The following is a 22,180-nucleotide window of genomic DNA, read 5'->3' on the forward strand; positions in this document are numbered from 1 at the left end:
ACGCATGAACACAACAGATAGCTATCCAATCAGAGAAAACACATGAACTGATGAAGTAAACAGGCCCCAAGGCTTCAGGATTGCTTGAAATATGCAGGCAGGCGTGTTTGATTAGGGACGGGACTAAACTCTTCAGGACAGTGGCCCGTCCAGGACTGCAGCTGCCCATCGCTGGACCAACATTGTGCCTTGGAAATATTTGATAAAAGCATTTTTTAAATACTGTTGGACACACCTTAGCACATTTCAATTATGAAATAACAGGTTTGGCTTCATGGTCTCAAGTTTAGCACTTATCTCCACTTCACGCCTGAATGTCTCCCCAACATGTGACTCACATTATGTTGTGGTTGAATGTGCTTCTTTCTGCCTAGACAGACCAGTTTGATGCATGCAATGAAGTTCTCCATGGGTGAGGAGAGATGCACCATTCATTTATTTAAAGGTCCCGTTCTTCGTGATCCCATGTTTCAAACTTTAGTTAGTGTGTAATGTTGTTGTTAGAGTATAAATAATATCTGTAAAATTATAAAGCTCAAAGTTCAATGCCAAGCGAGATATTTTATTTAACAGAAGTCGCCTACATCGAACGGCCCGTTTGGACTACATCCCTCTACTTCCTTCTTTAATGACGTCATTAAAACCGTTTTTTGACTAACCTCCGCCCACAGGAATGCTCCCTCAACTCTACCGAAATTCGTTTATGTACTTGCGCACTTCTTATAACGTGATAAAGTGAGAGATAACAGCTTTAATAAATGGCCTGGAGGACTGCTGGGAAAGAGAGCAGCAGGATGCAGGTGAGAGAGAGGGGTGAGAATGACTCCACCCCACCCAGAATAGATGGGTATTCTCTGATAGTGTTAGTCAGGAAGCTGGTGAAGGGAGCGGTCCTGATGAAGACTGTGCTGTTGGAGGATTGTGGGTTGATGCCACTGCCAGGGGGAATGGACAAAAGACCAGTCTGAATCAACAGGCCATTCATTCTACACAGCAGGGGGATGCCGTTTTCTTTCTGAATGAGAGAAAGAAAGAACGTTACAAACTTCATACTAAACATTCAGTGGAACATTGTTAGGACACATTACAATTAGACATAGTGGTAAGTAGTATCTCAAATGTGTTTCAGTCTGTAAAATCAAAAGACAAGCCCGCAGATACCTGCTGAAAGCTCAAATGCAGAGGCTCTGTGCAGATGTTGATCGGTGAGGTGTCTGAAGGATCGCAGTTTACAATGGTGACCTGGACTTCCTGAAAAGATTGATCCCCTTATGAGGAAAGAAAAACGAATGGGAAATAAATATCATTCTTGAGATGTCATTGAATTTAATGAGATAAAAAGTTTGCATAAGTGGTTATATAAACTCACATCCTGAACTCCGACCAACTATTGAACATTGAGAACCAGGGCCAAAGCTTGAATCATACATGTCAACCGGAACATTGGGAACGTAATAAAACGGAAAAGACAGTTCCACAAGTGCTACACCATTGCCGAAAATATCGTCGAAAAAGACATTTGCCACGTCACGCGACATGACGTTGCTGGAACAGTCCCACTGGACAACATTGAGGTTCACTGTCCATCCATCCATACCCATGAATCTGAAGAATGAGATATTGATGTCAGTGTGCAAGTCTATGTCAACCTATGTTTAGATCACTGATTTCATATGACATTAAGTTTTCCTGATTTGACTACCTGGAAAAGCAGCTAGCAGAGGTCATGACGAATTGGTCAGAGACCAAAGTTCCTACACACATAGGATGACCGTTAAGAGCTAGACTAGCCATCCATGGCCATGAACCTGCAGAACCTCCGCACAATGTCGCTGGAGAGAAAAGAGAGGGAGAGAGAAAGGGTAAATGGGAGATAATGGGAAAGTGCAAGTAAGCTCTAATTTCAATAATATAATTTTGCTTTATCATGGTGATGTTAACAAACTTACGTGTAGTAGGGCAGCTCACATTCTCGTCTGGAGGAGTGGTGGAGTTAAAAGTGACAAAACCAGCTCTGTTGGCTCCGATTTGATCACTGATCCACTGCTGGTACTGAGAAACTTTGGCATACACACCAGGATATTCAGGTAGAGCACAACCATTGCCAAAACTCACAACTCCAGCCTGGATCCATGTAGAGCCCTGTTTGATTACCATTGGACCTCCAGAGTCACCCTGTACAATGACAAAGAATTTAAATCTCTCTCTGTCAGATATTTACTGATTTCTAAAAAATTTATTCAAATCGTTCCATGTTGATCATGTTGATAAAAAAATAATAATGGGTGTGTGGTCCTGGTAAACCCTGCGATATGAAACTAAAATATCATGTGAGGTCATTTTAGGTCACCATGAGGAAAACAGTTTATGAATCATACAGAATGAAGTCTTTTGAAAAGTCTTTTCTGTGATGGGTAGGTTTAGGGGTAGGAGTTGGGTAGGGGATATAATATAAAATATTATTAAATTAAATTAACAAGTACAAGCCATGTACAATTGATACCTGGCAGGAATCTTTTCCACCTTCTGGCTGTCCAGCACACATCATGTTGTCTGTTATTGTTCCACTATAAAGACAGTTACATTTACTATTTCCAACCAGGGGCACATCCACCTCCTGTAGGATTTGAGGTGAAGGAAGGGATACTGGGAAACAGAAAAACTCATTAGTAACAATTAAATAACAAGCTGAGATGATTTTGAGTAATATACTGATCTTTAGACACAGAATCAATTTCTTACACCACATTGGCCCTATTTATACCTAACATTAAAGGAATAGTTCATTCAAAAATGGTAATTCTGTCAATAATTACTCACCCTCATGTCGTTCCAAACCCATAAGACTTTCGTTCATCTTCGGAACACAAATGAAGATATTTTTTATGAAATCTGAGAGATTCCTGTCCCTTCATTGACAGCTACGCAACTACCACTTTGTTGCATCAAAAATCTCTTAAATCCTCCAGGGAACCAAGAATAGACTTTTGTCCACTGTAGTGGACATTATATTTTAGTGAATTTCTCTGACATCATACGTCACATCATGACACAACCTGGGTGTCCTGTAAAGAGCACATTCAGGACTTTTCAGAGATACCAAATGTTTGGAGGTTTCACCATGAAAACAACTACTCCTTGGTCTTTAAAAATGTCTGACATTAATTTAGTGATCAAATGTAGCATTCTTATGGAAATATGATAATATATTGTAATTATAATTTAAATTGGACTAATTTTCAAATTGTATTTCATAAAACAACATCTCAGGAAAATATTAAGGGGTTTCAAATAAATAAAAATACTTTCTGTTCCAGAACAGGGCATTGATTTCAAACATGTCCACTGTAGAGGACATCAGGACTTAAATCATGTTTATCAGGCATTTTGTGAGACACAACAAGTGAATATGGAAATAAATTATACATCAATATTCTTATGAAATATTAGATATTATTACTCCAATTAATGCCAATTATTACTCCAATTATTACACTTCTTTTTTCATTAAATGTTGCTCCAAGAACACATTAATGTGCAAATTAGATACAGTGATACATTGCATTGAATGGGAATATTAATTTATGGCCATTTTACCCACATATAAAGTAAAATGGTGTATCAATTCATTCCGTTATTTCTTTCATAACATAGTTGAGAATAATCTTTATACAAATTTTGGTTGAAAAAATCCTGAAACCCCAAACGTATTTGTGATTGAAAAAAAAATCCCATTGTTTTTGCCTATACATATAATTCCATGTCATTTTATTTTTTAACCCTCTGATGGTCTTTATTTATGTCTACATGAGTTTTTTGGGGTCTCTGGAGACCCCAGACAATAACATTTAATTTTGTAACAAGATAATAGTTTTTTTTTTTTTTTTTTTTACACATGTAATTTTATTCTGTTTGTTAATGTTTTTACTCAACATTTGTGCAGTTTTTGGAGAATTTATGATATTTTTTTAAATTTCTATAAATAAATAAATAAATAAATATTTAAATAGCCTTTTTACAAAAAAACAGCATTTGATGTAAAATTCACTTTATAAAAGACCCAGATTTCTATCTTTCATTCATGGGGATAACATGGATAATTTTAAATGGTTTAATGTAACATTTATGCCCATTTTTTGGAAAATGCAGTTTTAAAATAAAAAATAATAATTTTAACCACTAGATGGCTATAGAGCTCCAGTATATGCTATTTGCTATTAGACTACCTGAAAGATATCTTTTCACAAGTTGGATTCAGTTGGATTCATATCTAATATTATAAAATCACAATTATAACAAAAATAAAATATTTTTGTCAAAGTTTAGCATTTTTTTGTACCAAAAAAAAACCAGTTTTTCAATAATGTTACATTATGATTAGAATCAAACCTGAACAAAATGTTACAAAGAGAAATGTTGGAGTCTTAAGATTTTATCATTTATTTCAATCATTTATTTTTAATCTAATTCTAGATTTTAGACACACACAATTGTGTGTGTGTGTGTGTGTGTGTGTGTGTGTGTGTGTGTGTGTGTGTGTGTGTGTGTGTGTGTCTGAGAGATAAAGAGAGAGAGAGAGAGTGTGTGAGTACACATTGTCGATGTGCCAGTGTCACCACACCACTTTATATTTGTAGTGGTTCTGCATTTTGGATGATTTTATTTGACAAATTATAGCCTTACAAATGTTCCTGTGTGTGTATGCGTGTGTGTGTGTGTGTGTGTGTGTGTGTGTGTGTGTGTGTGTGTGTGTGTGTGTGTGTTTACATTTTCAATGTGTCAGTGTCACCAATTTATTTTTGTAGTGGTTCTGCATTTTGGATGATTTTATTTGACAAATTATAGCCTTACAAATGTTCCTCTGTGTGTGTGTGTGTGTGTGTGTGTGTGTGTGTGTGTGTGTGTGTGTGTGTGTGTGTGTGTGTGTGTGTGTGTGTGTGTGCGCGCGCGTGTGTGTGTGTGTGTGTGTGTGTGTGTGTGTGTGTGTGTGTGTGTGTGTGTGTGTGTGTGTGTGCGCATTTTTTTTAATGTGTCAGTGTCACCAATTTATTTTTGTGGTGGTACTGCATTTTGGATGATTTTATTTTACAAATGATAAGAGAACAGTTTTTATAGTCTCAAAAATGTATTCCTCTATGTGTGTGTGTGCGCGCTTGTTGTGAGCAAAATAATTCAGCATTGTGGATGCTTTTTGAATTGGTGGAAGTGTGCCACTTTATTTCTGTCATTTCTGTCGATGTGTTCTGCGTTGTTTCTGATTTTGATGATGAATTTTGTCTATTTTGATTGCGGGGTCTCCAGAGACCCCGAAGACCACGAGTGTCACAATTTTTGTCACGCTAACATAAAAACAGATATCATTCCAATTTTTTTTGTAGATCTAGAAAGTGTTAAGAGCCGTAGAAGGTTTCATACCATTTGGACAAAGGGAACATTTTTTTTAATTTGAGCAAAAGTCATTTGCGTGTCAAAAAGACCCCGCGGACCATCAGCCAACTTATTCCTGGCGTCCACTACAGAGGACATAGCATAACGTATGAATAAAATATTATTTTTCAAAAATGTTTTTTTTACCATTTGTTTATTGTGCTCCAAACAGTGTGATGACATGAAAAAAAACTAAATTCACAAAACTTTTTTTTCTGGGTCTCAGGAGGATAAAATAAACTAATCCATATGTAGTGAATGGATTAGTCCGGATTTTTTTGAAGAGACACAATCACTTTATATGATGAACAGATTGAATTTACATTAAATTTACACTACTTACATTAAACATTCATCAACAGATCACTAGTAGTTCCTGCATATAACTAGGTAACATTTGAGTAAATGCTGTATTTTATGACTATATTCATAGTAAAAATGATGACTGATTATGTCTCAGACACACGATGTTCTTTATAATTTGTCAGTTAGTTAATAGTTATTAATGAAGCTAATCTCATTAAGTAATTATTGATTACCTAATAAGGAATAATCTCCTTAATTTTATATTACTTAATGATTAGTTAATATTGTTTCCATATTAGTTAATAGTAGTAGCTGAAGTGTTAATGTAGAACTCATTAGTCCTTCATTACTTCCTGCATTACTTATTAATGATGGACCATTATTCTAAAGTGTTACCGCTCAAGCATGTTTGCTTGATGTGAGAGAACAAATGAGCTTCATTCCCATGTGTTACGCAGCACGTTTGAGTTTCCGCAAAAAACAGTGAGGTTTGTTCTGGCGTGTCAAGCAGGTTCGGTTGAACTTCAGTTTATGTTCGCTAATCAGTGTTTCACGAGTTCACACTTACAAATAAGTCAGATAGAATAAATGCGTATTTGGCGTGCTGTCCGAGGAGAGGGCTCCGGGCTCGGTATTCGGCCCGAACCCAGAGTACTCCCCCCGTATTCCTGGCTGTGAAAGAACAAGCCAAGAGTGAGGAGTCGGGGTGGTGGAGGGATGCTGAAAACTGTCAAGGAAGTTAGATGAGTTGACAGAGTGAATATATATGCTTCCTCTCATGCTGATAGGGTAGACATGGTAATTGTTTGATGAGTTGATTGATTACTTGATTATTTGAACGTGCTCCTCCCGAACTTTGTTAATAAAACATCATATATGTGAATAAAAGTCTAAGTTCAATTTGTTTATATAAAAAAATCGCTTCAGAAAATTTGGACTAAACCGCTCAGTTCATATGTATTAGTTTTACGATCTCTTTATGAACTTTTTGAAGCGTCAGAGTGGTAGTTGTGTATCTATCAATGGAAGGACAGAATTGCCTCAGATTTCATTCAAATATCTTTGTTCTGAAGATGAACGAAAGTCTTACAAGTTTAAAACATGAGGGTGAGTGATTTTTGGGTGAACTAATCCTTTAACATGCCTTTTGGTGATTGGATTGCTATTGTCATCATTAAAAGCCAGGTTTAAATGCATCCAAGGTGCATTTTTGCATGCAAATGCGAAGTTTAAAGGGGCCATAGACCAGTGTTATTTATCATTATTATATTGCAACACATTCTCATACCTAAGGCGTCACTTTTTGTCACTTTCAACCATGCTTCAATATCTGACGCTCAAAGCACCCTTTAGCGTCCATATGTGACGCTTCGGTTATGGGTAGGTTTAGGCGTCATGTAACTGACGCTTTCGGAAGCGTCAATATCTGACGCTCAAAGCACCCTTTAGCGTCCATATGTGACGCTTCGGTTATGGGTAGGTTTAGGCGTCATGTAACTGACGCTTTCGGAAGCGTCAATATCTGACGCTCAAAGCACCCTTTAGCGTCAATATGTGACGCTTCTGTGGTACGGTTATGCGTCTCATATGGATGCTAAAGGGTGCTTTGAGCGTCAGATATTGAAGCATGGTCGAAAGTGACGCCTTGGGTTTTTCGTTGTAATTAGTTTTATATTTCCGATTTTATTTTTATTTAAGTTAAAGTTGTAGTCGTTTTGATAGTATTAGTATAGTTAACTATAATAACTCTGCCATAGACTCTGCAAGAGTGTCGAAAGATCACATGCTTTTATGTTAGCCTATGACTTTAACACAACCCATCTCTTTTATATTATTTATTTTTATCTTTTTGTCTTGATTTTAGGAATATTTAAAAATGCATTTGTTTTCATGAAATGCTTCTTATATTTTAAAATATTTAAATTATACAATAATAGGCTTGGCAATCTCCTGCATGTTAATTGCTGTCACCATATGTGTCCACTGGTTCGGCGCTGAGTGGGCATTGCCAATAAATGCTTGTGTGGTATCATATAGTGTACAAGTAGTAAGAGTAGTATGCTAGTATTCTTAATTCAACTATTGCTCAACTTTATACAAGTGGCAAAAAATGTTGGGCATAAAATGAATTAAATTGGTATGTTGGGCATCTGTGATCATATGAGTCAAATACATGATGGTTTTATCTGGCATGTACTGAAAGCAAACATAGACTATATGTAACCCCTCCGGTCCTATGCCCTGCTCCGAGTGGGACTCGAACTCAAGTCTCTAGCTTTAGTCACTAGTGCACCTCTTGAGATCAAGTGGGTGAGGTCTGCACAGCTATCAGCTGGCCTCTGTTATATATACACACTGTATATTTTAGAGGAATGCCCCTAAAGTGTCAGACATCGAGCATCTTGGCGCACCAAATGATATGCATCAAAAATCTTCTTGATTCTTACCTCCTGAATAAATGGTTCCCCAACCTGTGACCCACATCATGTCACTGTTGAATGTGCTTCCCTCTGCAGCTAGACAGACTGGCTGGATGTAATTAGTGAAGGTCACAGGTGAGGAGAGATGCAACAGAGCCATGTCATTGTTATAAGATTGTCCATTGCCATAGCTTGGATGAACTATGAGTTGAGAGACGTTTCTGGACACTTCGTTTGGATTGGGTTGTTCTTGAGACTGTCGCCCCAAGTACACAGTAATGCTTGCAGCAACAGTCCTGCAAGGAGGATGTGACCAAGTGATTACAATCATGATATTCATCAAGGAGAAGCAAACATGTAATTGAAGATCTTTGTGTTGGTTACCCTGGAAAGCAGTGAGCTGCTGACAGAACCCATTGATTGTTGATTAATGATCCACCACAGAAATGACTTCCATCTTGGTGAAGGCTGACCTGCCATGGCCAAGCGCCAGCGGACGCATTAACTCCCCCCACGATCTTTGTGTTGAGAGGGGCTCTGCCACACGCTTCAAATAAGAAGAGAGATAAAGGACCCTTATTCTGCCGCTCTCAGAAAAAAAGTGAATTTGTTGCTTAATAAATTTTATTATTATGTGATGAGAAATTATTTACCCATAGGCTGGCAGTCACACCCTAGAGAAATTGAAACAAGACCAGTTATTAAAAAAGACAAACCGATATTCAACAAAACCATCAAGTATCATTGCTTTAGTTAAATCCAAGGAGGATATACATGATGCATTATGCGCAATGAACGAATAAATTATATTTAATAAAGACAGAGAGCAAGATTACACTACATTTCAAATAATGTTGACACAAGACAATGAACTGAGCAAGACTAAAGGTTTAAATACACAGAGGATGATAATTAATGGAATGGGGAACAGGTGTGAAACCATAGGCGTTTCTCAATATCAAGTACACAAAGTTCGGTCTTGCATCCTTGGTAGTTCGGACTTGCCAAGTTCGACTCAGGAGATCAAACTCCTCAGGACAGGAGGATGCAAGTGCAAATATATATAACAAAACAAGCTTTAAAACACAACCCTGCCTCCTTTTGTTTACATTTAAAAAAATATTAAACATATTAATATGTGGTGCAGGCAATATGTGCATATCTGATAATCTTCACTGTAATAAAATAAAATATGACATAAAACACAACCCTGTCTCTTTTTGTTAAATGTCAGTTTTAATGATCAATAATAGCCATTATAGAAGTACTGTATAAGTAAAAGGTATAAGAAGCTATAAAATAAAGTCAACCAATTCAGTCAAACGTACAAAGTCAGCGCTCTAGTAGGCTAAAATGGTAAAGTTGCGAAAGTTAATTTTTCTAAAACGATGTGTCAGGGAACAAATTATAGATTCATGAGACCAAAGATCGCCAGTTAGATATACACAAGACAAATCATATCTCAAGTTTAACCAAAGCTATCTCACGACCAATTCATACGAATTCGTACGAATGATAAAAAGTTGGCTAATTCGTACTAATAGGTACGACCTCACTCGTACGAATTTGTACGATTTGTCTAAACCCACGTGATGGGTAGGTTTAGGGGCGGGGTCAGGGGTAGGTCATTCGTATGAATTCATACGAATTGGCCAATTCGTAAAATATGTACGATTTTGCAAAAAACATACTAATTCGTACGAGTCAGGTCGTATGAATTCGTACGAATAAGCCACCTCGTAGAATTTGTACGTTTTCCCGTGAGATCGGGCTCGTTTAACCATTACAGAGACATCAGAGTCAGCGGCAAACGTCAGAAGGACTAGCCGAGGTAAGGCTGTTCTCGGTGGGGTTAAAGAGTGTGGAGCGCCGGCTGATCGCCTGAATCTCACGACTACGAAAACGTCAGATAAAATTTTCAAGTAGGAGCTCTCTTTATAAATAAACCACAGATTTGAGCTTTAAACAACTACATTCTTGCCTGAAAAACTCTTAAAACTACATTTTGTGTCACAATGACAGTAGTATTTTTAAATTACGCGGGTGGTAGGTGCAAGATGCATTATGGGATACCTGGCTGACTCAAGTCCGCACAAGTCAGCTCTCGATGCATCCTAGATAAAAGGGGCGGATCAAGAACACATCCGGGGATTTGAACTGTACTTGGCTAGATGTGAACTTTGAATTGGAACAGTACTTGGGCAGCGACCGATGACGTTTCACAAGTCCACAAGAACACGAGTGACAATGAAAACTTAAAACTAACGTAAAACTTTGGATGCATTTTGGTTGTTCAGTTACACGACAACAGCGTTTTGGGGGCCTGGAAATGCAAGCTTTTGAAAATGTGATTCAAAGTGCAAGTTTTGAAAACTAAACCGTTATCATCTCCTTGAAAACTACAAAAATACGAATTTGTGAAAACGGTGATGTCATGTGTATTACGTGTTCAGTCTATAGGCACGTAGTGTTTCTTTACAAAGTGACCTCGCCAACTACTGGCCTGGCATGAATAATACAGCGTTTTTAATCATTTTCGTGGATCCGTGTGAATGGGGAATGTATTGACAACACTGTGTCTGTATGTGAAAAACACAAAATGAAAAATGTATGTGAAAAACACAAAATGTTTCTGTTTTTTAGAACATCGTTGTTGTGTAAGCGTACACTAAGACTGAAAACTAAACAAGACAGACACTAAACATGACGTGACATGACATAGCTTAGGTAAAATGTGAGACTCTTTTTGAATTGGAAGGGAAACACTTTAATTGTAAAAGTAAGAGCTATCTATTGAAGAATATTTTCTGCAGAATAATTTAGAAATTGACTATTAATTACTATCTGGAACACTGGAACAATTACACTTAAGTATACAGTAATAAAGTACTTACAAATAATTTGCAACTATTAGTTTATATTTAATTAGTCTCTGTCTACATTGTTAATATATCAATATGGCTATATAAAAATAGTGAAATCTTTGTTGATTGTCACTTTAATTAAGACAATTATTATTGTTTAATTAGCTCATATGTAAAGTGTTAGATATTGAGTTTGATCATGTTTTTTCCCCTATGCTTTGTTAACAACTTATTACTAAATAGTTCTCACTTTAGATTAGGTCAAGGAAAATGGGAAAATGTCATTAAGTTATTGTCTTTGAGCGTTCCCGTAAACCACTTATAGCAACATGTGTGTGCTTAATGTATTTGAAAACATTTTAAGGAACACTGAATATGAATGCAATTAATGTATAATAAAGGCCTAATAATGTCTAATAAAGTACTTAATTAACAGAAAAATAGACATTTTCCCATTTTTCGTGACCCAATCTAAAGTGAGAATTGTTTACGCCTAATAACCAATTAACAATTCCTTTACTACAAGCTAATTAAACAATAATAATTAGTGTTAATTACAGTGACAATGAATGAAGAACTATTTGTGTATAACCTATAAATATATTAACAATGTAGAGACTATATAATATATTAACTATGAATGAACTATAAAGTAGTTTGTTAATGAGTTGTAATTACTTAGAAAAAAAATTGTACCACATTATAAGGACCACATGAAATAAAGTATTCATAACTTTATAAATAATTATGTTTGGTCAAATGCTTAGTAATATTTTCTATATTTAATTAATAAATAATAATAATAAAAAAACAGACAAGACATTAAAAATTATAATAAATATAAGTAATACAGCTTGTAATTTTTTTTTTTAATTGTATTTATTTTGTCAGGAGTAAGTGAAATAATTTTATAAAGAACATTTCTATTAAGATGTAGGCATTTACCTTTGATTAGGAGAATGACCACAAACACCAAGCTCAGTTTCCAGAACATCTTCATATCTCTGAAGTCAATGATGACTGTGAACTTATATATCCCTTATGGCCTGACGCCTACACTGTTCTTCAGAAGGACTTTGGCACACCCACATAATTTACTCAACAATTCTTACAGAAGAGGAAAAATATGAAAAGTATTCAGGCAAAAATTCTCACATTAAATGGACAAACTTGACTCTCAACACTACATACCAGCATATTATCTTGTATTAGATAAAGGATATTTTGATGTTCATGTTTTATGTACTTGTTTTAGAAGACAATAAATTTATGAAACAAAATTAAACCTGAAATGTTTGACTTTCTTAAGCATCAAATGTTTGTCTTTAGATCAATATTTGGAATACTCTTATATTGAATAATTATAAGTATTCTTCTAGTATTCTTAGTGTCTTTGAGCTTTCCAAACACAATATTGATATCAATGTACAATATTATAATTCATTAATATATCAAGTGCAAAAAGAAAATACGAAAACCTCATTGCTTTGAAATTCTCCCATAAATAACAAGAAATATATGGGTTCACACATATTTGTTTGACAATGAAACTGGTTTCCCAGGTTTTCAAAGAAAGTCACATAGCGCAAAACTATGCAACATCATAATAGATAGAGTTGAAAAGAAGGTGTGTTCACTTCTTTTTTCACTGTTAGTTTAGTTTGTTTAGAATGACCTTAAAGTAAGTTCTTTGTGGTGTCAGATCTGTATGTACAAAGGTGCAATGACAAGCACTATCAATGAAATGAAATCTTTCATCGAAAAGGTTTCTTATATAACAATGATATAAGCAAAAAATATAATTTCAGCTACATAATTAGTTAATAACTTAAAGTATATATTATTTTATTATGTTATACAGTAGTGGACAAATGTAATGGCCTAGGAAAATTGACATATTTACTCTTTATTTAAATATTATTAAAAATGTGTTAAAGGTTTTGTAGGCATATTGCAATTGTTTTATTTTTGATAACGCAATGAAACATGCCAAATTGTGCGGACATATTTTTTTACCGGGCAAGAATTTATGAAAACATGCAAAAAGACAACCTACGAAATATTAACAACTGATTATATTGTAGTAAATGTAAGCTTTTTCCTTTGAGTTTTTTGTTTTTCCATGCATTTCTTTTTGCATATAAAATAAAACCTGTATTTCGCTTTTTTTTTTTTTTCAAATAATTTTGTCAGATAAATAACTTAACCAAGTTTAATGTTTTGCTCCTCCCTAATATTTAAAAAAAATATCAAATATTAATAATATAAAATAATATGTTTAATCTCCTCCGGACATCATTTTGTCCACTATTGTACATTGAGCTTATTTGTTTTCTTTTAAACATAGGTAAGGACATAATATCTTATTTCTTACTCTTGGGAAGGCTACTTTAGTTTTCTATGTTTGTAAGTCTTTTTATTTTTTGTTTATACTTTTAGTATTTTTTAGTAAATCAAGTTCCAAATTACAAATTAGTTCCAAATTATTCATTCCTTCTTTTTTCATGGGACCAATTACACCGTTTTTGCTTTTTGGAAAATGAACAACAATGGATTATACTTAATAAAATGGACTTAATAATGAACAGACAATATATATGAATATGAATCAATATTTTTATTATTATTGTGTCTTGCATACTACTGTATGCCCAGCCCTAATGGGCTTGTAAGACACCAATACCAACACAAAAACAAAAAAAAACAAAAACCAGTTGTAAGACAGTAGGCACAACACATGAACTTAAATGAACACATAAATAAACAACTCTGCCGCCGCATCCAGGCTTTACAAACAAAAGTAGCCAATTTAAACATTAAAATTAAACAACCATTTCATCTTGTCGTCATCACTAATCCAGAACATTTCAGGCTTTTTAACAAACAATTCACCAAATAATACATTTCTGAAATCATCGTAACGTGGACAATATAACACAAAATGAGTTTCATTTTCAACCTCTCCTAACTCACACAGTTTACAGAGTCTGTCCTCTTCAGGAGTTTGAGTGAACCTACCAGTTTCTAAGGCCAAGGGAAGGATGCCAGTTCGCAGCTGAGCCACCAAAGATCGTTGGTTCCTTGTCAAGTTTGCCTTTACATACAACTCTGTTTCATATACATCTTTAATTTGGAAGTAAGTCCTTAGCTTTGGCTTAGCCATAATCCCAATCAACCATTTATGTTTAAAATTTGATATCAAATTTGATCTAATGTTATTGACGCTACAAGGCAAATAATTACAAAAAACGTACTGGAGTTGTACCTCAGCAAAAACAGTCTGGAGCTCTACAGCCCAGGGGGGTTTACTCTTACACCACAGAAAAACTCTTTTTTGTTACTCTATTTTCAGGCAGATTAACCAGTCGATTCCACAGTCAAACCATTTCACATTTCCTTTGGACTGAACCAGGAACCCAGCCCATATCACCCTGCGCTGCCAGCACTGGGACAAACTTATGAACCCCCAAAAAGCAGCGGATTGCACGATTTTCTACAGCATCCAAGGCTGGGCTCTGCACGGCCCCCCACACACCAGCAGCATAATTTAACACAGGGGACACACAGGCAGCATACAACTGGGAGAACGTACCATAACCAAGATCTTTACAGATTTTTAACTTGTTTATCACAGAACCCAGGGCTCTACTGGCTGCAGCAGCTAGGATTTTAACTCCTCTGTCAAACAACATAAATTCATCAAATACAAATCCTAAATACTTATACTGGGTTGCATACTCAAGAACGGTATTACCACAAGTAAAAACCTTTGTACTTCGTAGAGTAACACCCTTCCTAAAGTGCATAATTTGCGTTTTTGCTTGATTTATAACAAGTCTCCATCTACAGCACCAATTTTGTAAAACATGTAACATTTTCTGTAGATCCTCTTCATTTTCAGCCAGTAACGCTACATCATCAGCATAGAGCAGAATGCCAACAATGACACTGTCTAGGCGCACCCCTAAGTTTAAATGTTTAATTTCAAGAGCCAAATCATTTATGAACAGAGAGAACAAGCATGGGGACAAAATATCCCCCTGTTTTACACCAAAGGGAATACGAAACCACTCAGTCTGCTCATCATTCACCTGAACACATCCCACACAGTCTGCATACAGGGACTTTAATGCCCAGTAAAACTTCCCATCAACCCCTGCCTGGAGAAGCTTCAAACTTAACAAATCCCTATTCACCCAGTCAAAAGCCTTTTTAAAGTCCACAAAACAAACAAAAGTGGGTTTGTTTTCAGTTAATCTAGTTCTGACAATTGTTGAGATTATATAAATATGGTCAATACATGCCCGATTTTCGAAATCCATTTTGTTCATCTACTAAATACTCTGTTGTTTCCATAAAATTACTTAATAGCATTTAAAACACTAGAGTAGATTTTATAAACAGTACTTAGGAGACTGATCCCTCTGTAGTTAAGAGGTATGCGAGGGTCATCTTTCGCTGATTTAGGAATAGGTTTAATGATTGATCTATACAATGTAGAAGGAACAATACTGTTATCAAAACAAAATTTAAATAAACCAAAAAGCATATGCCTAAGATGTGAAGACTTTAACACCTCATTTGGAATTTCCTCCACTCCCATAGCCTTCCTCAACTTGGCCTTATTAAGGGCATTGCTCACTTCTTCAAAGGTAATATCAAAATTCAGATAAAGATTTGATCGGCTGTTATCACCCATAATTAATTCAAGATTTTCTTTTACTTGTACTGAAAGAACACTGAAAGCAGGGTCAAAATCTTCAATATTAGTCAGACCTGAATATAAGTTTGAAAAATCCAGTTCCCATTTTTGAACCACTCGCTCTTTTCTCAGCTCCACAACACCATTTTCCATAACAACTTCCATAGGAATGGTCTTGATTCTATATGGACCCAATTTATTAATCTCTTTCCAAAATTGTTGTGGATTACTTGTTTGTAAATACTCAAATTTTAATGCTTGACCCCTATTAAACCTTCTTTTATAAAATCTTACATATTTATCAAAAAGTGACTGCTTCTGCTTATAATTTTCCCTCAGATCTTGTTTATTTAGAGGCGCTTTACACTTAAGAAACCCTCTCTCTGCTATTGTTCGCTCATTCCATAACTTTTGAAGATGGACATTCCAAAAAGGCTTTACACCCTGTTTAAAATGTTTTTTATTTTATATGCTATTTTTACTCGAGTTTATTTCCCCTCTAATAAATTCACAAAACTCCTCATACCATTTATCAACATCCTCCTGATTATTGTGGCACAGCCCTAGCTTATTTTCTAACCCTTGCACTGCCATTTGGCAGCTTGTAGATGTTAAAAATGTCTCAGGGAATGGTCTATATCTCCTTTTAGGTACACAGCAATAATTATTTTCATTAATTAGTTGGGTATCCACTTTAAAAATGAAGTGAATTAAAGAATGGTCTGGTAAACGACATCTATCTCCAATAAGAGGCAAACATGCTACTGCATTTTTGTTAAGGAGGTCTGTGGCAGTAATCACTTTAACATAATAATTGAGAATATAGGAATATATCTGAAGTATAAATGCTCTGTCTGATTTGACTTTTAGGTTGTTCATGGTTTTCTGTGCTTTGAGCAATCAAAGAGCAAACACTTTAGAAAGGAACGATCGCAATGTATGGCAACTGAATGTTGACAGGTCATTCAAACACCCATAATTTATTACATATTTTCTCTATGTCAATTTGACTGAATTAAGAACATTTAAGCATTTATTGTATTAAAATTAAAAATGTACTTTTGTCTCCATGACAGTAGGTTTATTTCACTGTTTTCTTTCATGCATGTTAAAGTTCAGCTCTGTGTCTGTGAAACATCACAAAAATCTTGATTTGTTGTTGTTCTGGTGTCACAAAGAGTAGCTATCTCATCAGTTCTGGGGAAAAAACTTTAGTCATGTTAAGATAAACTATATTTTCCACTGAAAGGAATGTCAAAAGTCACGCAAATCTCAACACATAAAAATAATCTTAAGTAGGCTAAAGCACCAAGTCTTCGATTTTTAACATGCCATAGTTTTCATGCCTTTGGTTTGATTGTGAACCCTGGCCAATTAGCAATCTTATTAATATTATTGTATTATTATAATTAATATAATTAATGACTATAACTCTTACTGTTACAACTATTATTAAGGTCTATCTATCGATCGATCGATCGATCTATCTATCTATCTATCTATCTATCTATCTATCTATCTATCTATCTATCTATCTATCTATCTATCTATCTATCTATCTATCTATCTATCTATCTATCTATCTATCTATCGATCTATCTATCTATCTATCTATCTATCTATCTATCTATCTATCTATCTATCTATCTATCTATCTATCTATCTATATCGATCTATCTATCTATCTATCTATCTATCTATCTATCTATCTATCTATCTATCTATCTATCTATCTATCTATCTATCTATCTATCTATCTATCTATCTATCTATCTATCGCTAAAGAACATTTAGTTACAATGTTCACAGGAATATCAATCAACACATGACAAAATTTCTGCATTTTGAGGTGTTCACTGAGACCCTGAAAGTGAATTCTTTATTGAATAGCTTTATTCTTTATACCAATCCGAGTTCGATTTTAAAATCCTTTGAGAAGATACAGATGTAAAAGGAGTTTCAGCATAGTGAATGGTATGTAAATACCACAGGGTTGGCTTGTTATTTGAAGCTGATAATGGAAATGGGTGAGGTGAAACAATGCTTGTTTTATTCAACTATGCTGAACATGCGATGTCAAACCTGACATGATGCTGGTTTAAAGTTACAGACTCAGGGATGGGCTGAAGTAGTGTTATACCCTGAAAGTACCACAGCACCTAAGCAAATATCACAATATCATTTACCATGAGGTAAGACCACAATAGACTTATTTGAGGAAAGACAAACAAGAGAATGTGTGAAAACGATTTTCAGCTGAGCAGTTGATATGCTTGACAGAGTTCTGAGGTACAAGTTAACGTGGGTAAAGATGACATTTAAATTTGTTTTTGTGTTCACTTTATAAAAGTGTAAAATCTGCATAAATCACTTACAATGAATTTGTCAATGTTTGCTTATAGAGATTTTTATCAACTACAAAGGCTGATTTTCTTACCACAATAATTATTCAATTTCCCTCCATTTTGAATTTAAGAAAACTACACTTTACTATTTAAACCCAGGCTGTTTATTCAATTGCATGGGATTTATTTGCATCATCTAAATACCCTTGTGACAAAAAACTAAACACAGATATTCTCATGTCTTGTTTTGAGTTTTATTTCATGTTCATGTTTCATGTTACTAGTTTTGGTTGTTGGTTCATGTTTCATGTCAGTCATTTGCCTGTCTTGTTATGTGCTTCCCTAGTCTTTTGTGTCATGTTGGCTGAATCTGAAAACGCCCCCTAAACCCTCAATCACTATTACCTGTTAGTCCACTAATAGCCTATACTGTTCACCGTTGAACGTACATCGGCTGTACACTTGTTATTGTGCTGCAATGTGGGATAGAATGAGTGCACTCAATAACATACACTTCATTACATATTATATTGTTATATTCAGGGGTTTGAAATTAAAACCCGAAATTCAGTCAGTACTGGTACAGCCATACATTATCATGCTGCAACATGTCGTGGATGAATGGCACGGTGGAAGACTAACCCCTGACCCGACGCACAATGTAATGACGAACGCGGAAGGATAGAGCAATACAAAACACCACGAATTAGAAGTCTAAAACAATAATTTTTAAAGAAAAATGTCAGAGGAGCTTGAGTTTGTTTGAGCCCTGTTTGTTTAAACCGCGAGAGGCTTCGAAACTTACGATACTCCTACATCCTACGTCATAGATGCGTCACTGGTTGGCGTAAGTTGACTTGCGTAGTATGTGTACAGCCGTCTGCCGGAAGCTAGTTATTTTAGTCGATAAAGTTTTAAATATCGATGTTTTCTTACACGAACACATCGCTTCACTTCAGAAGGCCTTTATTAACCCCGGCTCTCTTTTATCATGGATGGATGTTTTTTTTATGGACTTCAAAACATGGTGCAAAGGACCCTAGGTTGAAATTACTCCGAATCATCCCTTTAAGTCCAACCTCAGTATATTGCCAATCTTCATCAAACATGATATTCCTAATGTTTTTTTTTTTTTTGTGACCCAAAATATTTGGCCCTAGTATACAGCAGTACAATTTCAGTTAAGAAATTTAAGAAACTTTTCAACTGGTGTACTGTGATTAAAGAGGTTGCTACGGAAAAAAAAATGACTTAGGCTATAGGCTATGTAAAATTTTTATGTTATGTTTATACGCTAGTCGGTTCTTTTACTTTAATGCACTTGAGATCACATATTATAGTATCATATAGGCCTATATAAAAATCGAAATGGCCAAATACTCTCATTGCAAATAAAAACAAGAGTATTTCAGTCGGGAGCACTCACTGAGGGAAACTTCACTTAAAAATGAAACTAATGTCAACATTTCTTTGTTCTAAACTTTAGTTCCAAATAGTTTCCAAACTCTATCACTTTCTTCTGCAGAACACAAATATTTTCCAAAGAATGTTGGTAACCAACTTTTCTTTAGAGATAGGCCAACAGGTTTGGCACAACAGCAAATTATGACAAAATTCCAATTTGTGGGGACCTAACCTTTTGGGGAATTAACATTGACAGAACAATGACATTCCTCTTCCTCTCCTTTTTGTTGATATTGAAGCCACTATAGATCTGCTTACATTAGGTTGAATTACATTAGGTTTAATTAACAAGAGGTCCATTACATATCAAACAGGTTGTGCTGGTTGTCATCATGGCCCCATTTGCCCCTGTTGGTAGATGTTGTAGGCTACCCCATCTGGTTCATGGGAGTGGGGGTTGCTGGAGGAGTGTGGTTTGCGTAATTTCGCACACTAGGGCTGCGTTCTAGGCTGCGTTCCAGTCCAAAATTGTCATGCCCTTCACTTGCTAACTTCCCTTCGTCTCGTTCACTCGGATGTACGTCATTGCGAGTGCCCACTACTGGCGGAAACTGCAATGGGCTGAACTGGAACGTCCTAAAGCACTTGATCACTTGGAATCAGCTGTGGAGTTGATTTATTATTTACATTTTTTTCCCTTTAAGAATTTGTTTAATGCAGCATCCAAATGTTTATAGGTGTGTTTGGGTTGTTTTAAATTAAAAAAAAATTATAATTAATATATCATATAGTTGTCTGTGTGGTGGTGATTAGACGAGATATGCGGTGACGTCACAATCGTGTTGCATTGTGGGACATATAGGTGCCTGAAGTGTACATTTGAAGCAGACTCGCTCCCTCGGTCAAAATCGAGGGAACGAGGGTCTGTCCATATAAACTTCCCTCGTCCACTTCACGAAGTGGAACGCACTTCAAAATGGCGGCAGGGATTCCCCCGAGGGGAAGTGCTTAGGGAAGTTCGCAAGTGCGTGTCTAAAAGTGGACTGGAACGCAGCACTAGTCCGAAATTGTCATGCCCTTCACTTGCTAACTTCCCTCCGTCTCGTTCACTCGGATGTACTTCATTGCTTATGTCGCATGAGTGCCCACTACTGGCGGAACGTTGCAATAGGCTGAATTGGAAAGTGCTAAGCCTTTGATCACTTAGAATTCACCATGGGGTTGATTTATTATTTATTTTATTTCCCTTATGAAATTGTTTAATGCAGCATTCTATATGTATATAGGTGTGTTTGAGTTGTTTAATTAAAAAAAGAATAATAATAATTAATATATCAAAGCAGGGGCGTAGGCAGAATTTTATTTTTTGGGGGGCCAATCTTAAAATGAGGGGGCAACTAATATATTTATATATATATATATATATATATATATATATATAGCCTAGGCTAGCGACATAGCTCGGCGATTATTATCTTTAACATGAAGTAGCCTACGAGGGCGATTATAAAGTGTCAATCATGTCATCTTACTCAGCAAATATATAAAGAGTTTGGTTCCAAAATTAAATATATAGCCTATATATATATTTATAGGCCTATATATATATATATATATATATATATATATATATATATATATATATATATATATATATATATATATATATATATATATATATATATATATATATATATATTTAGTTCCCGCAAAAATCTGTATTGTAGGCTATCTGGTCGGTGTTGAAAAGTCCATTTTTAATTTTTCGTAAAATGCGATATCCGTGCAGTCAGCGCACCATTCCACGCTTTGTAACCCGTAACAGCGGCGCTTTGAATAAACCCGGCATCCTAGTTCTAATTTTGACGGCACTGGTGACCCTATGGTGGTTTCTGCGGTGGGGAAGAAACGTAAGCCATCGAAATAATCTAATAATTAAGGCTAGCCTACTTGAGGAGATTAAGAAGATGAGGCACGGGAGGAGGAAAAAATCTCGACTGTTGCTTGTTCTCACACGACAGCATCAAACTTCTGTCACGCTGACACTTTGACCCCAGGGGATCTTTTGAAAAACGTTCAATTGTTTTACTCAAAGTCAACGAAAAACCAAGCAGGACCAAGCCATTTTACAGCTGATCGCCGTAAAAAAAAAGGTCAGGAGGTATTTCTTAGCGATGGTGATTTAATGTCGGCTATTTTTAGTCCAGTGCCTGTAAGTTAAATAAGATTAGTATTGACCAAGTTCCGAGGCTGTCATATGTGGATCAACTTACTTTGTTGTGTATTTCAACAGTTAAAATATGAAAAATATTTTTGGATTAAATGGATTAATTGCATTTTGGGGAAAAAAAGTGTCATGAATTTATTGCATTTTGAGGGGAAACTAATCCTTTATTATATTTTATAATATTTGAAAATCAAATATGGATTTTAAATTTTATTTTAATTTTAATTTTTATTATTTTTATTATAACCTAAATATGCTATGTGAAAGTTTGAAACAAAAAATAGTGGTTTTCATCTTTCCACTCTCTTGGTAAAGAAAACACATTATTACTCAAATTAATCATAATGGATTTATCGCGTTTTGAAACCAAACTCTTCATATACAACAGATATAGGCTATACAGGAAATGTGGTCATCACTTGTTGTGAAGGCGGTTCATCAATTGCAAACAAGTCATTGCGCATTGTGCCGATCTGAGTCGAAGT

General features: G+C 35.4%; 1 protein-coding gene across 1 annotated transcript; it reads right to left on the minus strand.

Moving 5' to 3' along the window:
* Nucleotides 1-751: 751 nt before the first annotated feature.
* Nucleotides 752-8,313, minus strand: LOC308696011 (polyserase-2; the record flags this gene model as incomplete). The annotated part of the gene is made up of 7 exons (XM_081374346.1): nucleotides 752-1,015; nucleotides 1,162-1,268; nucleotides 1,370-1,605; nucleotides 1,703-1,832; nucleotides 1,950-2,175; nucleotides 2,504-2,646; nucleotides 8,181-8,313. The coding sequence occupies 7 exons, from the start codon at nucleotides 8,311-8,313 to the stop codon at nucleotides 752-754; spliced, it is 1,239 nt and encodes a 412-aa protein (XP_081230472.1).
* Nucleotides 8,314-22,180: the final 13,867 nt, after the last annotated feature.

Source organism: Scardinius erythrophthalmus (assembly GCF_964197995.2).
Source record: "Scardinius erythrophthalmus genome assembly, chromosome: 1".
NCBI lineage: Eukaryota > Metazoa > Chordata > Actinopteri > Cypriniformes > Leuciscidae > Scardinius > Scardinius erythrophthalmus.